General features: G+C 38.9%; 3 protein-coding genes and 1 non-coding gene across 5 annotated transcripts; 3 read left to right on the top strand and 1 right to left on the bottom strand.

The window, feature by feature from the left end:
- Positions 1-404: 404 nt before the first annotated feature.
- Positions 405-2,993, top strand: LOC105166777 (growth-regulating factor 7). 2 transcript variants are annotated; one of them, XM_088882336.1, is made up of 4 exons: positions 405-1,363; positions 1,503-1,661; positions 1,755-2,094; positions 2,176-2,993. In XM_088882336.1, exons 1-4 carry the CDS (start codon positions 943-945, stop codon positions 2,843-2,845), a joined length of 1,590 nt encoding a protein of 529 aa, XP_088738462.1. In that variant the 5' UTR covers positions 405-942; the 3' UTR covers positions 2,846-2,993. The 2 variants fall into 2 exon arrangements, with proteins under 2 accessions (XP_088738462.1, XP_011084561.1); XM_011086259.3 differs by having other exon boundaries at positions 1,749-2,094.
- Positions 2,994-3,846: 853 nt separating this feature from the next.
- TRNAL-AAG (transfer RNA leucine (anticodon AAG)) lies at positions 3,847-3,927 on the top strand. The gene has a single exon. It is a non-coding gene; the product is annotated as a tRNA-Leu (tRNA).
- A 233-nt stretch (positions 3,928-4,160) lies between these two features.
- LOC105166778 (small heat shock protein, chloroplastic) lies at positions 4,161-5,330 on the top strand. Its single transcript, XM_011086262.3, has 2 exons — positions 4,161-4,607; positions 4,760-5,330. The coding sequence occupies exons 1-2, from the start codon at positions 4,346-4,348 to the stop codon at positions 5,188-5,190; spliced, it is 693 nt and encodes a 230-aa protein (XP_011084564.1). The 5' UTR covers positions 4,161-4,345; the 3' UTR covers positions 5,191-5,330.
- Positions 5,331-6,451: 1,121 nt separating this feature from the next.
- On the bottom strand, positions 6,452-11,609 carry LOC105166779 (polyadenylate-binding protein-interacting protein 12). The gene is made up of 11 exons (XM_011086263.3): positions 11,399-11,609; positions 10,666-11,263; positions 10,178-10,288; positions 10,040-10,084; positions 9,870-9,942; positions 9,672-9,784; positions 9,510-9,569; positions 9,375-9,422; positions 9,224-9,292; positions 6,938-6,999; positions 6,452-6,848 (listed from the first exon to the last, which is right to left on the bottom strand). Exons 2-11 carry the CDS (start codon positions 11,188-11,190, stop codon positions 6,791-6,793), a joined length of 1,164 nt encoding a protein of 387 aa, XP_011084565.2. The 5' UTR covers positions 11,191-11,263; positions 11,399-11,609; the 3' UTR covers positions 6,452-6,790.
- Between the last annotated feature and the right edge of the window lie 454 nt (positions 11,610-12,063).

Raw genomic sequence — 12,063 nt, 5'->3', positions numbered from 1 at the left:
TTAATCAATCAAGAATAAATAAAAAATATGCATTTATGTTGGATAGATTGTCAAGATGCATGAAACCCCAAATTTGAAATGAACTTATCATAACATTTATAATATCAAAAATATAATTAAATTTTAAATTTATTATATATTTTAATTTGAAGCTCAATTATTGACCATTTGATCTGAATTTTTTTATGAGTAATATATTTCGGAAAAAAATGTCAAACAAATATTATTAAAAGAAGAATAATATAGAAATGAATTTTTATTAAATTTAAAAATAATTCGGAATGACATTACGGTGGTGAAGTGTGGAAGACAATGCATGTATTTATTAAGAGAGAGAGGGAGAGAGGGGCATTTGGGTCTTTTTAATTTGATTATTTTTGTTGCAATGCAGTGTAGTGTGTGTAGGTGGGCAACGGTGCGAATGTTGGAAGCATGGAGGCAAGGCAAAGGCCGAGAATGGCGGCAATACAATTACTAAATTCCAAGCTCCATCCATTCATCCATCCTCCTCATACTCATTTCATTCCTAGTAAATTTCCATTTCTCTTTTTCCTTTTTCACACACACACACGCAGTAGACAAAGATAAAAGCCCACAGCAAACGCACAAACAAGAAAAGAAAAAAGATTCTCTCTCTCTCTCTCTCCCCCTCCCCCTCTCTTGTTGCTTGAAATCCCAGTAAAAAAGTACCATCATTTGGCGGATTTATCATGAAAACAAGATATTCTGGTTTTTATTTGATTTATGTTTGAAATGGATTGGTGAGAAAATTGGGAAGAAGAAAGAAAGGCTGTTTTTCGGAGTGCTGGTTTCTTCAAATCCCAGTAACAAAAAACCCTTTTTTCTGGAGTGGGGGGTTTGTTTCTGTTTTTTGACTTGGTTGTTTTGGTTGGTGATTGTTTCGATAAAAAGGTGGTTTTTCCGTTTAAGGAAAAAGTGGCTATGGAAAAGGAAGCTAAGATTGGTAGTGGGTTTGGCGTTTCACACAAGAAATCATCATCAAACAGTCATATTGTTAGTTCGATGAAGATGCAAGAGATGGATGCTCAAACTGAAACTCAAGCATTCCCTTCCAAGATTTGCATGATGCCTACCCATCATCAAGAAACCAACCCGGGCCGTCCATTTGCTGGCAGTAATGATCACTCTGGCGGCGGCGGCGGTGCTGGTGGTGGAGGTGGAGGCGGAGGCATGGAGCCCACAACCAACAAAAGCGGAGCTAACGAGGTGGTGGGCAATACATACCGTGATGATATCTCATCTTCTCATGGTGACGATGAAAATCTTGCAGAGAGTACACATATGCAGCCTTTTGACAATTTTACTCCCTCTTATTCCTCCTTTAATCCCTTCAAATCCCCAGGTAAAATTTAATATTAATCGCTTTCTTTCTCCCTTTTTTTTAAGTGGGAGAAGTTTATATAGTTTGTAAATGCTAGAAAGAGAAAATTCAACTGATTTTGCTCATCATCTTTTGGTTTCTTGGTTGTGAGCTGATTCAGGAGTAATGGCGGCGAATGTGGGGTTTCCTTTTACAGCTGCTCAATGGAAAGAGCTCGAAAGACAAGCTATGATATATAAGTACATGATTTCCTCTGTTCCCGTGCCTGCTTATCTTCTCTTCCCATTTTCAAGAAACTTTGCTGGCTCCTCTGCTGCATGTAAATCAAAATTTTACATTCTTTTTACCTCTGGATTTCTTTGATAGTTTGGCTTTTACTCAATGAAGTTTGATGAATCTTTTGAAGCAATAGGTAATGGTAGATACTCAAGAAATGGAGATCCGGAGCCTGGGAGATGCAAGAGAACAGATGGCAAGAAATGGAGGTGTTCAAGAGAGGTGGCCCCCCACCAGAAGTACTGCGAGCGCCACCTGCATAGAGGCCGTCCCCGTTCAAGAAAGCCTGTGGAAGTTAAAAACAATGGTGAAAACCATCACAAGAAAACTCGACTTGATCAAAGCAGATCTCTTCCCACAGTTCAATCTAGCTCTACTGTTTCCCAAGAGTTTGTTGCAGCAAATCAGCCCCTTTTGTTGTTCAATGCTAAAACTGATCTCACCATTTGTACACCTTCTTATAATGAAACTAATAGGTAGATTTGTCTGCTGTTTATGTGAGTAAGAGTATAGATTTTGAATGAAACTTTGCTTATGTTTTGGCTTGTGAACTGAAGGGATTTGAGCGTAACGGTGGACGAGGAGATGGTGGGAAGAGATGAAGGTGCTGAGCCGCCATGGCTGCATCCGATAGAAGCAAATATGGGATTGGCAAATGAGGGGTTCTCTGTTTATAGCTCTAACAATGCACCTATTTTTCATCAAGATTATGTGGAGCAACAGCCTTGGGATGTGTTTACTTACCCGAATTTTGAGGGACAAACTGGATTCGTTGATACTTGGTCGGTTGACAGCATGAACATCACAGACAACAGGAATCTTGAATCCTGCGTATCGCTAAACGATGGAAATGGCTCCCCTTCACTCAATTTAACAATGGCTATGGCTGCCGCAGATGTCCTGGGTGAAGAAATGAGAAGTATACAAATGGGGACAAGTGTTATTGATCACAATATTAAGGATTCAATGTGGTTGAGCCCTGTTTCTTGGGAGCTGTTTGCACGAGGAGGGCCGCTTGGGGAGGCTTTGCATCCGGGATCGCTTGTCATTGGGGGCTCAAACCCGGCATCCCCCTACAATTCAATCAGCACGCCTGCTACTACCGTTTCATCGCCATCGGGGGTTCTTCAGAGAACACTATTTTCACACTCTGATGGCAGCGTCTGCAACAGCCCGACTCTCGGGCCTCCCCTGACAACGGAAGCTGCCATCCAGTGGCTCAATTAGAGTGATGAGAATCTTAAATCATATATATATGTCCTTACATTTGGTTTTCTCAATTTTAGTTGTGATGTTGTCCTTGTTGTTTGTTCTTAAGGTGTATTTTAGTACAAGTTTATGTACATTGAGTTCAATTGTTTCTCTTGACAGTTAAGAGGGGTTGTGTTGGGCAAAAACTATGTTTGTTTTGATTGCGTGTGTTGTGATGAGGACATCCTGTGCTTGCCAACTCTGAGAGTCTTCTTGACACTGCTGCTGGGCCAATGCCTTTTAGTCTGTAACGAAAATATCTAGCTTGGGAGAGTGTTTTTTTTTTTGGTTCATCCAAAGTGCCACTAGTCTGGATATGGATCCAGTTAGGGTGAGCGTTCGGGTACGATAGTTCGTATTCTGACCCAATCCAATTGAGTTGGGGTTTTTTTTTTCTTTTTCTAAGAAAAAATTTGAGCATCAAGTAACCCAATATCGGAATTAAAAATGGATCGGGTAGGATTTTCCTACCCGATCAAGTACCAGATATTTGAAAAATAAAATAAAATAATTATCTCCTTCTTCTCTCATTCTTCTTCTTCTCTTTGGTTCATCCCTCTTCTCTCTTATTCTTTTCTTCAATTTCAAAGTTTCAAGTTCCCAACTCAACTACTAAGTCCCAACTCTCAAGAGCCAAGACTCATAATCCCAATAAAAACCCATCTTCATTCTCTCAAATCCTAATTTTTAAAATATCATAAGCAAATAATGGAATTAGAATACCAAATTCAAGGATTTATTACTTATTATAAACTCAAACATTTAAATTTTAAAGAAAACTGAAAAAAAAAATAATAAGCTAAAAACAGAGGCGGTTCGAAACAGCATCTGTTTTTTGACATTAAGATGTTTTATGTTCTACTTGATTTTTCCCCTCTGATTTTGAGTGGAGGTGAATTTCAACAAAAAAAATAACTAAAATTGTGATAATAGAAAGATATATATTCAACTGGTTCGTGTTGTAGAAGAAACAAGAAGTTGAGATGGCCGAGTTGGTCTAAGGCGCCAGATTAAGGTTCTGGTCCGAAAGGGCGTGGGTTCAAATCCCACTCTCAACAAACCCGTCTTTATTTTTCCTTCATTCGCCATCGGGAATTCTAGTGAACATATTTAGGCCTGTAGAAACTCGATTTTGTATAGAAATTCTTCTGAGGAAAACAAGTGATATGATCTGGGCCAGCCCACTGATAAAAGCCCTTCTTCCACACACACCAAAAGGAACCGAGATCATTCGCGAATGCAGCAGAAAGAAACATAGACAAAAACCAACACGCTCTTGATTGCGAGTGAAAACCCGATTGAAGAAACGACAGTTTATCAATCCAGACCCTTCTTCTCTCAAAGCTTCATGATTCCTCCACACTCTTACTTACCTTTCTCTCTCTATAAATCCCATCTTCTCTCACATCACACATCAACCAATACACGGCAGCAAAGAAGTTGTTACCGCAGAATCGCTAGTTTTCTCTATTGTTAATGGCGGCGGCTAAGACTTTGGTCTGTTCTCCTTTTGTATTAAGCAACGTTGTTGGGAGAACAAACAAAGCTTGTGATGCGCCTTCTTCTGTGTTTTTCCCGAATGTGTCTATAAGGAGAAGGCCACTGTCACTTGTTAGAGCCCAGGCAAGCGGCGAAGGCAAAGACACGGCAGTGGACGTGCATCATGTTGGCGGAGGCAACCAGGGAACCGCCGTGGAGCGGCGGCCGCGGAGTTTGGGTGTGGATGTCTCTCCTTTTGGTAAGTACTTGGCGCATTGCTTTCCTTTTTGGTCGATATCTTGTATTTTTACTTGGTAATGGAGTCTTATATCGAGATATTGTGAAACGAAAATAAAGCATAATATCAATGGGGTGAATGTAAAGAACATGGATGAACATTTACATTGACAGGCTTGCTAGACCCCCTATCTCCAATGAGGACAATGCGTCAAATGCTCGACGCCGTAGACCGACTGTTCGAGGACGCCATGACGTTTCCAGGAACGGGAGGAGGGGAAGTGCGGGTGCCGTGGGACATCAAAGAGGAAGAAAACGAGATCAGAATGCGTTTTGACATGCCCGGACTCTCCAAGGAAGACGTCAAAGTCTATGTAGAGGACGATCGTGTCCTTGTGATCGAAGGCAATGGGAGGAAGACGGAGGAGGAAGGGGGGAAAGATTCGTGGTCGAAAAGGGGGTATAGTACATATAGCACAAGGCTGATGCTGCCTGATAGCTGCGAGAAGGATAAGGTGAAGGCAGAGATGAAGAATGGGGTTCTTTATGTGTGTGTTCCCAAGGGGAAAGTGGAGAGGAAAGTGGTGGATGTTCAGATTAACTGAGGAAAGATGTATGTGTTTATTATGCTCTGTTTTCTGGTGTTGTAATGGTTCTGCTTAGTTACTGTTTTGTGTTGCTTTCTTAAATCTACAACATGTACAAGGTTTTTTATTAACTATTCACAACATGTGAATCTTATACATACGATATGTCTGATACCAGACACATCAGAGTGCATGACGAGGTTTGAAACAAAATATTCAAGAATTCACCAGACCCACTTCAGTAGAATGGGCAAAAAGCACCCCCCCCCCCCCCCCCCCAAATACCCCCTTTAATTGGAGTTGTGGTTCACGCACATTAATGCGGGGCATTTTGTTTTTTCACACATAAAATAATAAACATATTTTTATTTATCAACGGTTGTATATTACTTTATATGAAGCAGTGTCTATATTCAAGCAATACAAATTAAAAGCCTGAATTTATTAAATTAAAATCGAATAGTTTAGATTTAACTTAACAAATTTATAATTTATATTTTATTGGATCAAGATGAGTGACTTAAATTCTACATAATTTGAATCAACAGTTTAAAATTAAAATTGTATATATAATTAAAATTATATCTAGATAACATATATATAGTTAAAAGATATAGATATATATAAATAAAGAGAGAAGGAGGCGAGGAGAGGGAAGCGACGGTTGACCAAGATAGCGACGGAGGAGGAGACTAGGAGCTGTGGACCAGGGGGAATGGCGGAAGGGTCAGGGGCTGATTGGGGAAGGAGGCAGCAGTGGAGGGGGGAAGGGGAGGAGAGAGGGGGAGGCGAGGCTGCAACAAGGGGGGAAGATGGCAACGACGGCAGCAGCGTGGGATGAGGACGAGGGAGGAGGCCTGCCGTTGGGGAAGGGGTGGGGGTAAGAAAGGTGATAGTTTCTTTTTTTCTTTTATTCTTTTGCATTTTAAATTAATTTAATTGTTTATGATAAAGGGTAAATATGTAATTGTTTAAATAAAAAGAAAAAACTGAGAATGGCAAGTGTACCACAGAGCCTATCCAAGGCGGGATCTTGCCAATTTATTTATTTTGGCTAATTTACTTATATCAGAGTTTCTTTTTATCTTTTTTTTTTTTTGGGGGGGGGGGGGAGTTGCTTTTTACCCTCAGTAAAATCTATGTATTGTAGATACATCGAGCAACACAAATAAATGCAGAGAAATACAGAGGAGAAATTATTATGCATCAAGTTAATTGTTTCCATGCAGATGGATTCATTATATGAACAGCAGTGCTAGCTATGTTAAAACAAAGGAGAGGGAAGAACAGAACCTGCCATAATTTACTAAAGAAAAAAGAGTTTTCGTTCAAGATCAGATGCATAAAACGGTATCAGTACTTTGAGGCATTTCCTAATATCGAGCATAATTAACATCTTGCGCCTCGAAAAAGGTCATATACTCTACAAGCCTAGCAGTCAACTATAAATATCCGGTGCAGCTGAAAGACCAGCAGAGACACGACACAGGAAAATGATAAAAACATCGATGCCACAGAGTACCTTAAACGTATCAGTAACTCCATACGTATATATATAGAGAAAAATAGAAGTGGTTATCTGAAGATCATCAGCGCTAGGGAAACTCCACTGAAAGCTTTAATGCATCACTTGGCGGGGTGCACGGGGTCGGACGGGAGTCTTTGATGGGCTTACCCTGGAAAACGTGAAAAATATATTATTAACCAATTGTGAAAGATAAGGTTATACAGAAAAAGAAATGGAGTGATAAGAAAGAAATCAAACCTTATAGGCAGTGATCCTAAGACTGCACCACTGCAGTTCAGAGCTGCAATCGCACTCTCAGCCTGGCAAAAGGAAAATAGATTCAATTGAAGTTTCTTATTTCAATTGTAGTTTGCAAAAGACCAACCTAACCCCAAATTTCGGGCGCGCACACTCACAGAGGCATAAAAAATTAGAAAAGGGATGAAAAGTCAAATTTGTTACATCAACATGGTGCAATTCTACGAGAAATCAAGCTTCAATGGTAATAGATAAGATAAGTCAACAAGCGCAAGAAATAGAAGAAATTGTTAAAGAACCTAAATCCTTGTTAACCAACAGCCTTCCCAAGTCATTCAACAGATAGAGGAGGAAACATAAAGTAGAAAAGAGTAAAGGCAGTCACTCATCGAGATAGGTAAATATTATGGTCAGATGCAAAAGTGAGTAATATATAAAAAACAAAAAGAATATAAAATAGCTCCTTGGCATTTAAAGAGATGCAGATAACATAATTGCTGGCTGCACAGAGAACAATGGAATAGTTGTATACTGAACCTTGCTCAGCAGGATATGCTCTGCAAAAGGGACTAATGCTGTAGAATCTTGATAACTGGAGGCAGATAAGGAGTTGGATGACAATATGCCAGAGGTCAGGGAAATAACTTGACCTACTATATTCTAAGTGTTAATCAGGTCTGAGGTACTGTGTTCTTCTCCCTCAACAAGTATACATTCTTTGGGTGGCAAGTTGCTCTCTCACTGAAGTTCTTCGCTCAAGGTGTCATGCATGATTATATCCCTAATCGGATAGGGGTAGAACAAAAATCGGGCGAAAGGAAGTTTGCCAGCAAATCAAAATTTCCATACGAAAGTTTTCTTTACCAGATGCAGTAATCTTATCTATTACATTCTTTGCCTTCAGTACAAGATAATGTCAAACACGACATGAACAAATAGGGTATCAAGACTGCCCATCTCACTCTGGTGTGCCTTTGTTGATCCCAGCTAAGTAAACGCACATTATGATCAAACATATCAAACCTAAGCATTCATAATGTGCAAATTTTTCCTGTCGACCATGTCGTGCTTAGGCATTATTTATCAGCTTTTCAGTTCCTTTCTACCAACTGATTACCAAAGAACAAGAGTTCTAAAATTGAAAACGGTCTCCATAGCTCGTTCCTAAATCAATCAAGAGTTTCCTTATGGAGTCCCGCAGCATACCCTTTCCACATTCCGCCCCCCCAACCCATAAGGAAAAGGAGAAATCTTAACTGCATTCAGTTTTTTGCTTATACAACTAGTACAGCACCATTTAGTTACAAACATAACTGCCCAACATGTGGATGATAAACTATATATTAATACTTTCATTTTGTAGCATACGCGATAAAGCACATTTAATAAGATCATAGAGCTCATAATATGTTGCTAATAGCAAATCTGTAATAAAGTTAAAGAAAATTCAACAAACTTATTAAGATATTTAAAATAAGTTGAGAACCCCTTACTTTTTAACGAGGGTATAAGCCCAAAACATCTTATTTTGGATCTTGTAAACTCCTTTTCTAAAAAGTTTTACAAGACAATTCACAACATCTTAAAAGCTAAAGAACTTATAAACTCACCCAACCACCCTCTAAGTATGTTTAAGCATACTAGGCAAAAGACACATAACAATACTGTTTCATCTCACAGATAACGCAAAGAAACGAATCTGCAGCTAGTTAGGTTGTTGACATAGTATAAAGAACACCAACCATTAAAAAAGAATTCCTCATTCAAATGTGCATTTTTAGTGTGCAAAGAGTATGTGTATTTACCAACAAGCTACTATAAGCCCAAGGATATACGGAAAATTCTTGCCCAGACCTGGCTCGGCCAAACTAATTCAATCACAGAGTAAGTGTATCCCTCATTCAAATGTGCATTTTTAGTGTGAAAAGAGTATGTGTATTTACCAACAGGCTACTATGAGCCCAAGGATATACGGAAAATTCTTGCTCAGACGTGGCTCGGCCAAACTAATTCAATCACAGAGCAAGTGTGATACACTTGCTTTGTGATTGGTCACTTTCCCTAAATTGTACACCAGTCACATGGCACCATGTGAATGGTGTACAGGTTTGGCCGAACCGGGTCCGGGCAAGAATTTCCCTAGATGTACATCATAAACATTATTCAACAAAAAACTAACTAAATTATAGCCAAAAGTACCGGCGTAGAACCAAAAGTAATAATTTTTAGCTAACATCATTAAGTAGAAACAAGTCAAACAGAATAAATAAAAACTGTGGTTCTCACCATTACGAATTCCACGAAAGCTATACGAGTGGAATGATGATAGTCACCAAGCAACCTCAAGCGATGAACCTGATTCAGCAGATACATGCCATGTCATCGGTAGAAAAGTTTAAGAAGATAGTTGAGCAAAGCTATCAAAACAGATACAAACCTCGCCACAAATGGACTCAAAGAAGAGTTTGACATCTGCTTGGGTGACCTGTGTTGAGAAAACAATTAAGTCATGCTTGTGTCTAATAAATTGCCATTGACAACATGTCAAAAGGATTGCAAATCATGAAGCTACCTTTTTATCAATATTTGTACAATAAATAGTTCTTGCACACATCTCCCTTTCATCCTCAGACTAGCATCACAGTATGGAAATATGTTAGTGCTTCATTCTTGGGACAAATAGAGCTTGAAACAAGTATTGCAAGTAACTGGCAAGCTAGCATAACTTTCTCACCCTTGGCAAAAATGTCGGATTAACAGGTGCAATTGCAGTTTTGGAAGGCAGTACTCTCACTGGATAATACCCAAGCATAGTTCCTGACAAACTCAAAGCATTCCTTGCTCCTTCTGCAAGTCAGAATGGAGACAACACAATGTGATGCAACCTCAAGCTCCTTTAAAATAAACAACCAAATGAAGTATATCCACGTACCTTCGTCAGTGAATTCAACGAACGCAAAACGGAGTACAGAATTAGGGTCACCACAAACACGACAATCCACAACCTTCAACACAAGCAGCATACAAGAAAAAATTTAGATATATCATTTAGTCGTAGGATGCAGCTTTAACCACTGAGATTGAGTACTAACACACATGTACCTGTCCACAACTTATGAAAAGTGCTGCAAGTTGCTCTTCAGTGACCTACATTCATCACAAGAATGGCCAAACTTTTACGTTTTCACTCAGAACAAGAAAGAATAACAACCAAGAAAAACCACAATAGACTATCTTTACCTGATGATCAATATCAGAGACATACACTGTCCTCCTAATCACATCTTCTCTTTGGGCCATGCTTGTCCGACTATTCACCCTCCTTTTCCCATTAGTATAGCCATTTTTCTTCTGCATTTTAGGAATCAATCAACACAACCAACTAGCCAGCCAAACCTCTATTAGGAAAAGGAAAACAGATAAAATATCTAATCACAGAACATAGTTTCATGATACCAGAAACACAAAATAACTCAATTTCCATTTCTCTTTGCCCAAATATAAAATTCAAGAAACTGAATTAAACGAGATTACTCGTTGCTATACAATATTCAACACAATTATTGTAACAAATCAATTTGAAAGAACAGAAATCAGTATTTCCATATTTCCGTCTTCTTTATCAAGGAAACCAAACATCAATACAGAAAAAAAAAAAGAAGAGGAAAGATTAGTATAATATCATTAAGCTTGCAAAATCAAACAGAATCATCAAATAAAATACTAACCCTTCTAAAAGAATTTTCAGTTGGAACACCTGAATTAACGAGCTGTTGAATTACAAAACCATTAGCATTATACCCAAAATGCCCTGCCGCCGCCGCCGCCGCCGCAGCTGCTGCTGCTGCATGGGGGGGCGCCACCACCAGCCTGGGGTGCCCGCCGACGACGACTGGGGCAAGCGACGGCGGCACAAATTCCTCCGCCATCGGGTTCAATTTCGAGAGCATCTCCTCTAAATCTCTCATCTCCCTCTTAAACCCTTCCCCTCCATCATCATTCTCATTCATTTTCTTCTCTTGTGGAACCCCATTTCCATTGCTGGAGTGCTGCTGCAGCTGGGGGTGGCCGTTGGTCATTTTCTGCTGCATCAGGTGGTAATTCTGATCGGCGGGCTTCGTTGACTTTTGGCTATTAGCGGCGGGTTTTGTTGACAGTTGCTGGTTATGGTGATCCACAGCGGCGTCCGTTTGTTGCCCATCCCGATTCGACGACGGCATCGCGTTAACCCCGGCATTTTCCACCACCGCCATGATCAAAAACCTTGGCAAGATTCTCTCTCCCAAGCTTCTCTTCCTCCAAATTCCTTGTATTTCCTACACGGGTCTGTCAAAGAACACCAAAAAAAAGGAAAACCCAGAATCTAAATCTCAACTTCAATCGATCAAACCTCGGAATTCTCAATTCTTAAAGCGATTAATAACCAAACAAAAAAAAAAAAAAAGAATCAGAACTATTTACCTGATGGTAACAGCTCTAAATGGTTTCCATTGAGCGAATAAACTGGAAGATCGTGAGCTAAGAAAATATCAAAGTTGAGAAGGAAAATAGGTATAGGCAAACACCAGAGCACTGCTTTTCCTTTTCTCCGTTTATTTTATTCTAATTGCGAGAATATTTTACTGAGCCTGCACGGAAAAGATATGTAGTGAGAGAAATGAAACAGTACTACTACCATAATACTGTTGTTTATCTCTAGAGAGAGAAACGCTCTTTTTTCCAATTAATATTAATAAATAAATTATATATATATATATAACATTTAATTTCTTTTTTTATTATTTATTGGAGTTTTGTTTCGCAACGCCCCAGAAAATATGATGAAGAACTGGTGAGGACAGAGGGGGACCCACCCTGCTATGTGATCAGAATTTAGTGCCATTTTTTCTTTTTTCTTTTTTGTCTTTTTGTTAGTGATTTTGGTAATTATGGTTTAATCATGGCTAATAATTGTATGATCATCATCTCAGTAAGGTTGATGGCATTTATGCTCCAATTTTTTAAGGATAAATTATAATATTTTTTTTAAATTAATATACTTATAATATTTTTTATATTATAATCTTTTAAAATTAATAATTATCTAATAAATAGTCTGTATAATAAAAACATCACGACGAAGTATT

Source organism: Sesamum indicum, linkage group LG7 (assembly GCF_026168435.1).
Source record: "Sesamum indicum cultivar Baizhima isolate 11 linkage group LG7, ASM2616843v1, whole genome shotgun sequence".
NCBI lineage: Eukaryota > Viridiplantae > Streptophyta > Magnoliopsida > Lamiales > Pedaliaceae > Sesamum > Sesamum indicum.
Note: the sequence above shows the minus strand (reverse complement) of the source record. Positions and strands in the feature narration are given on the sequence as shown.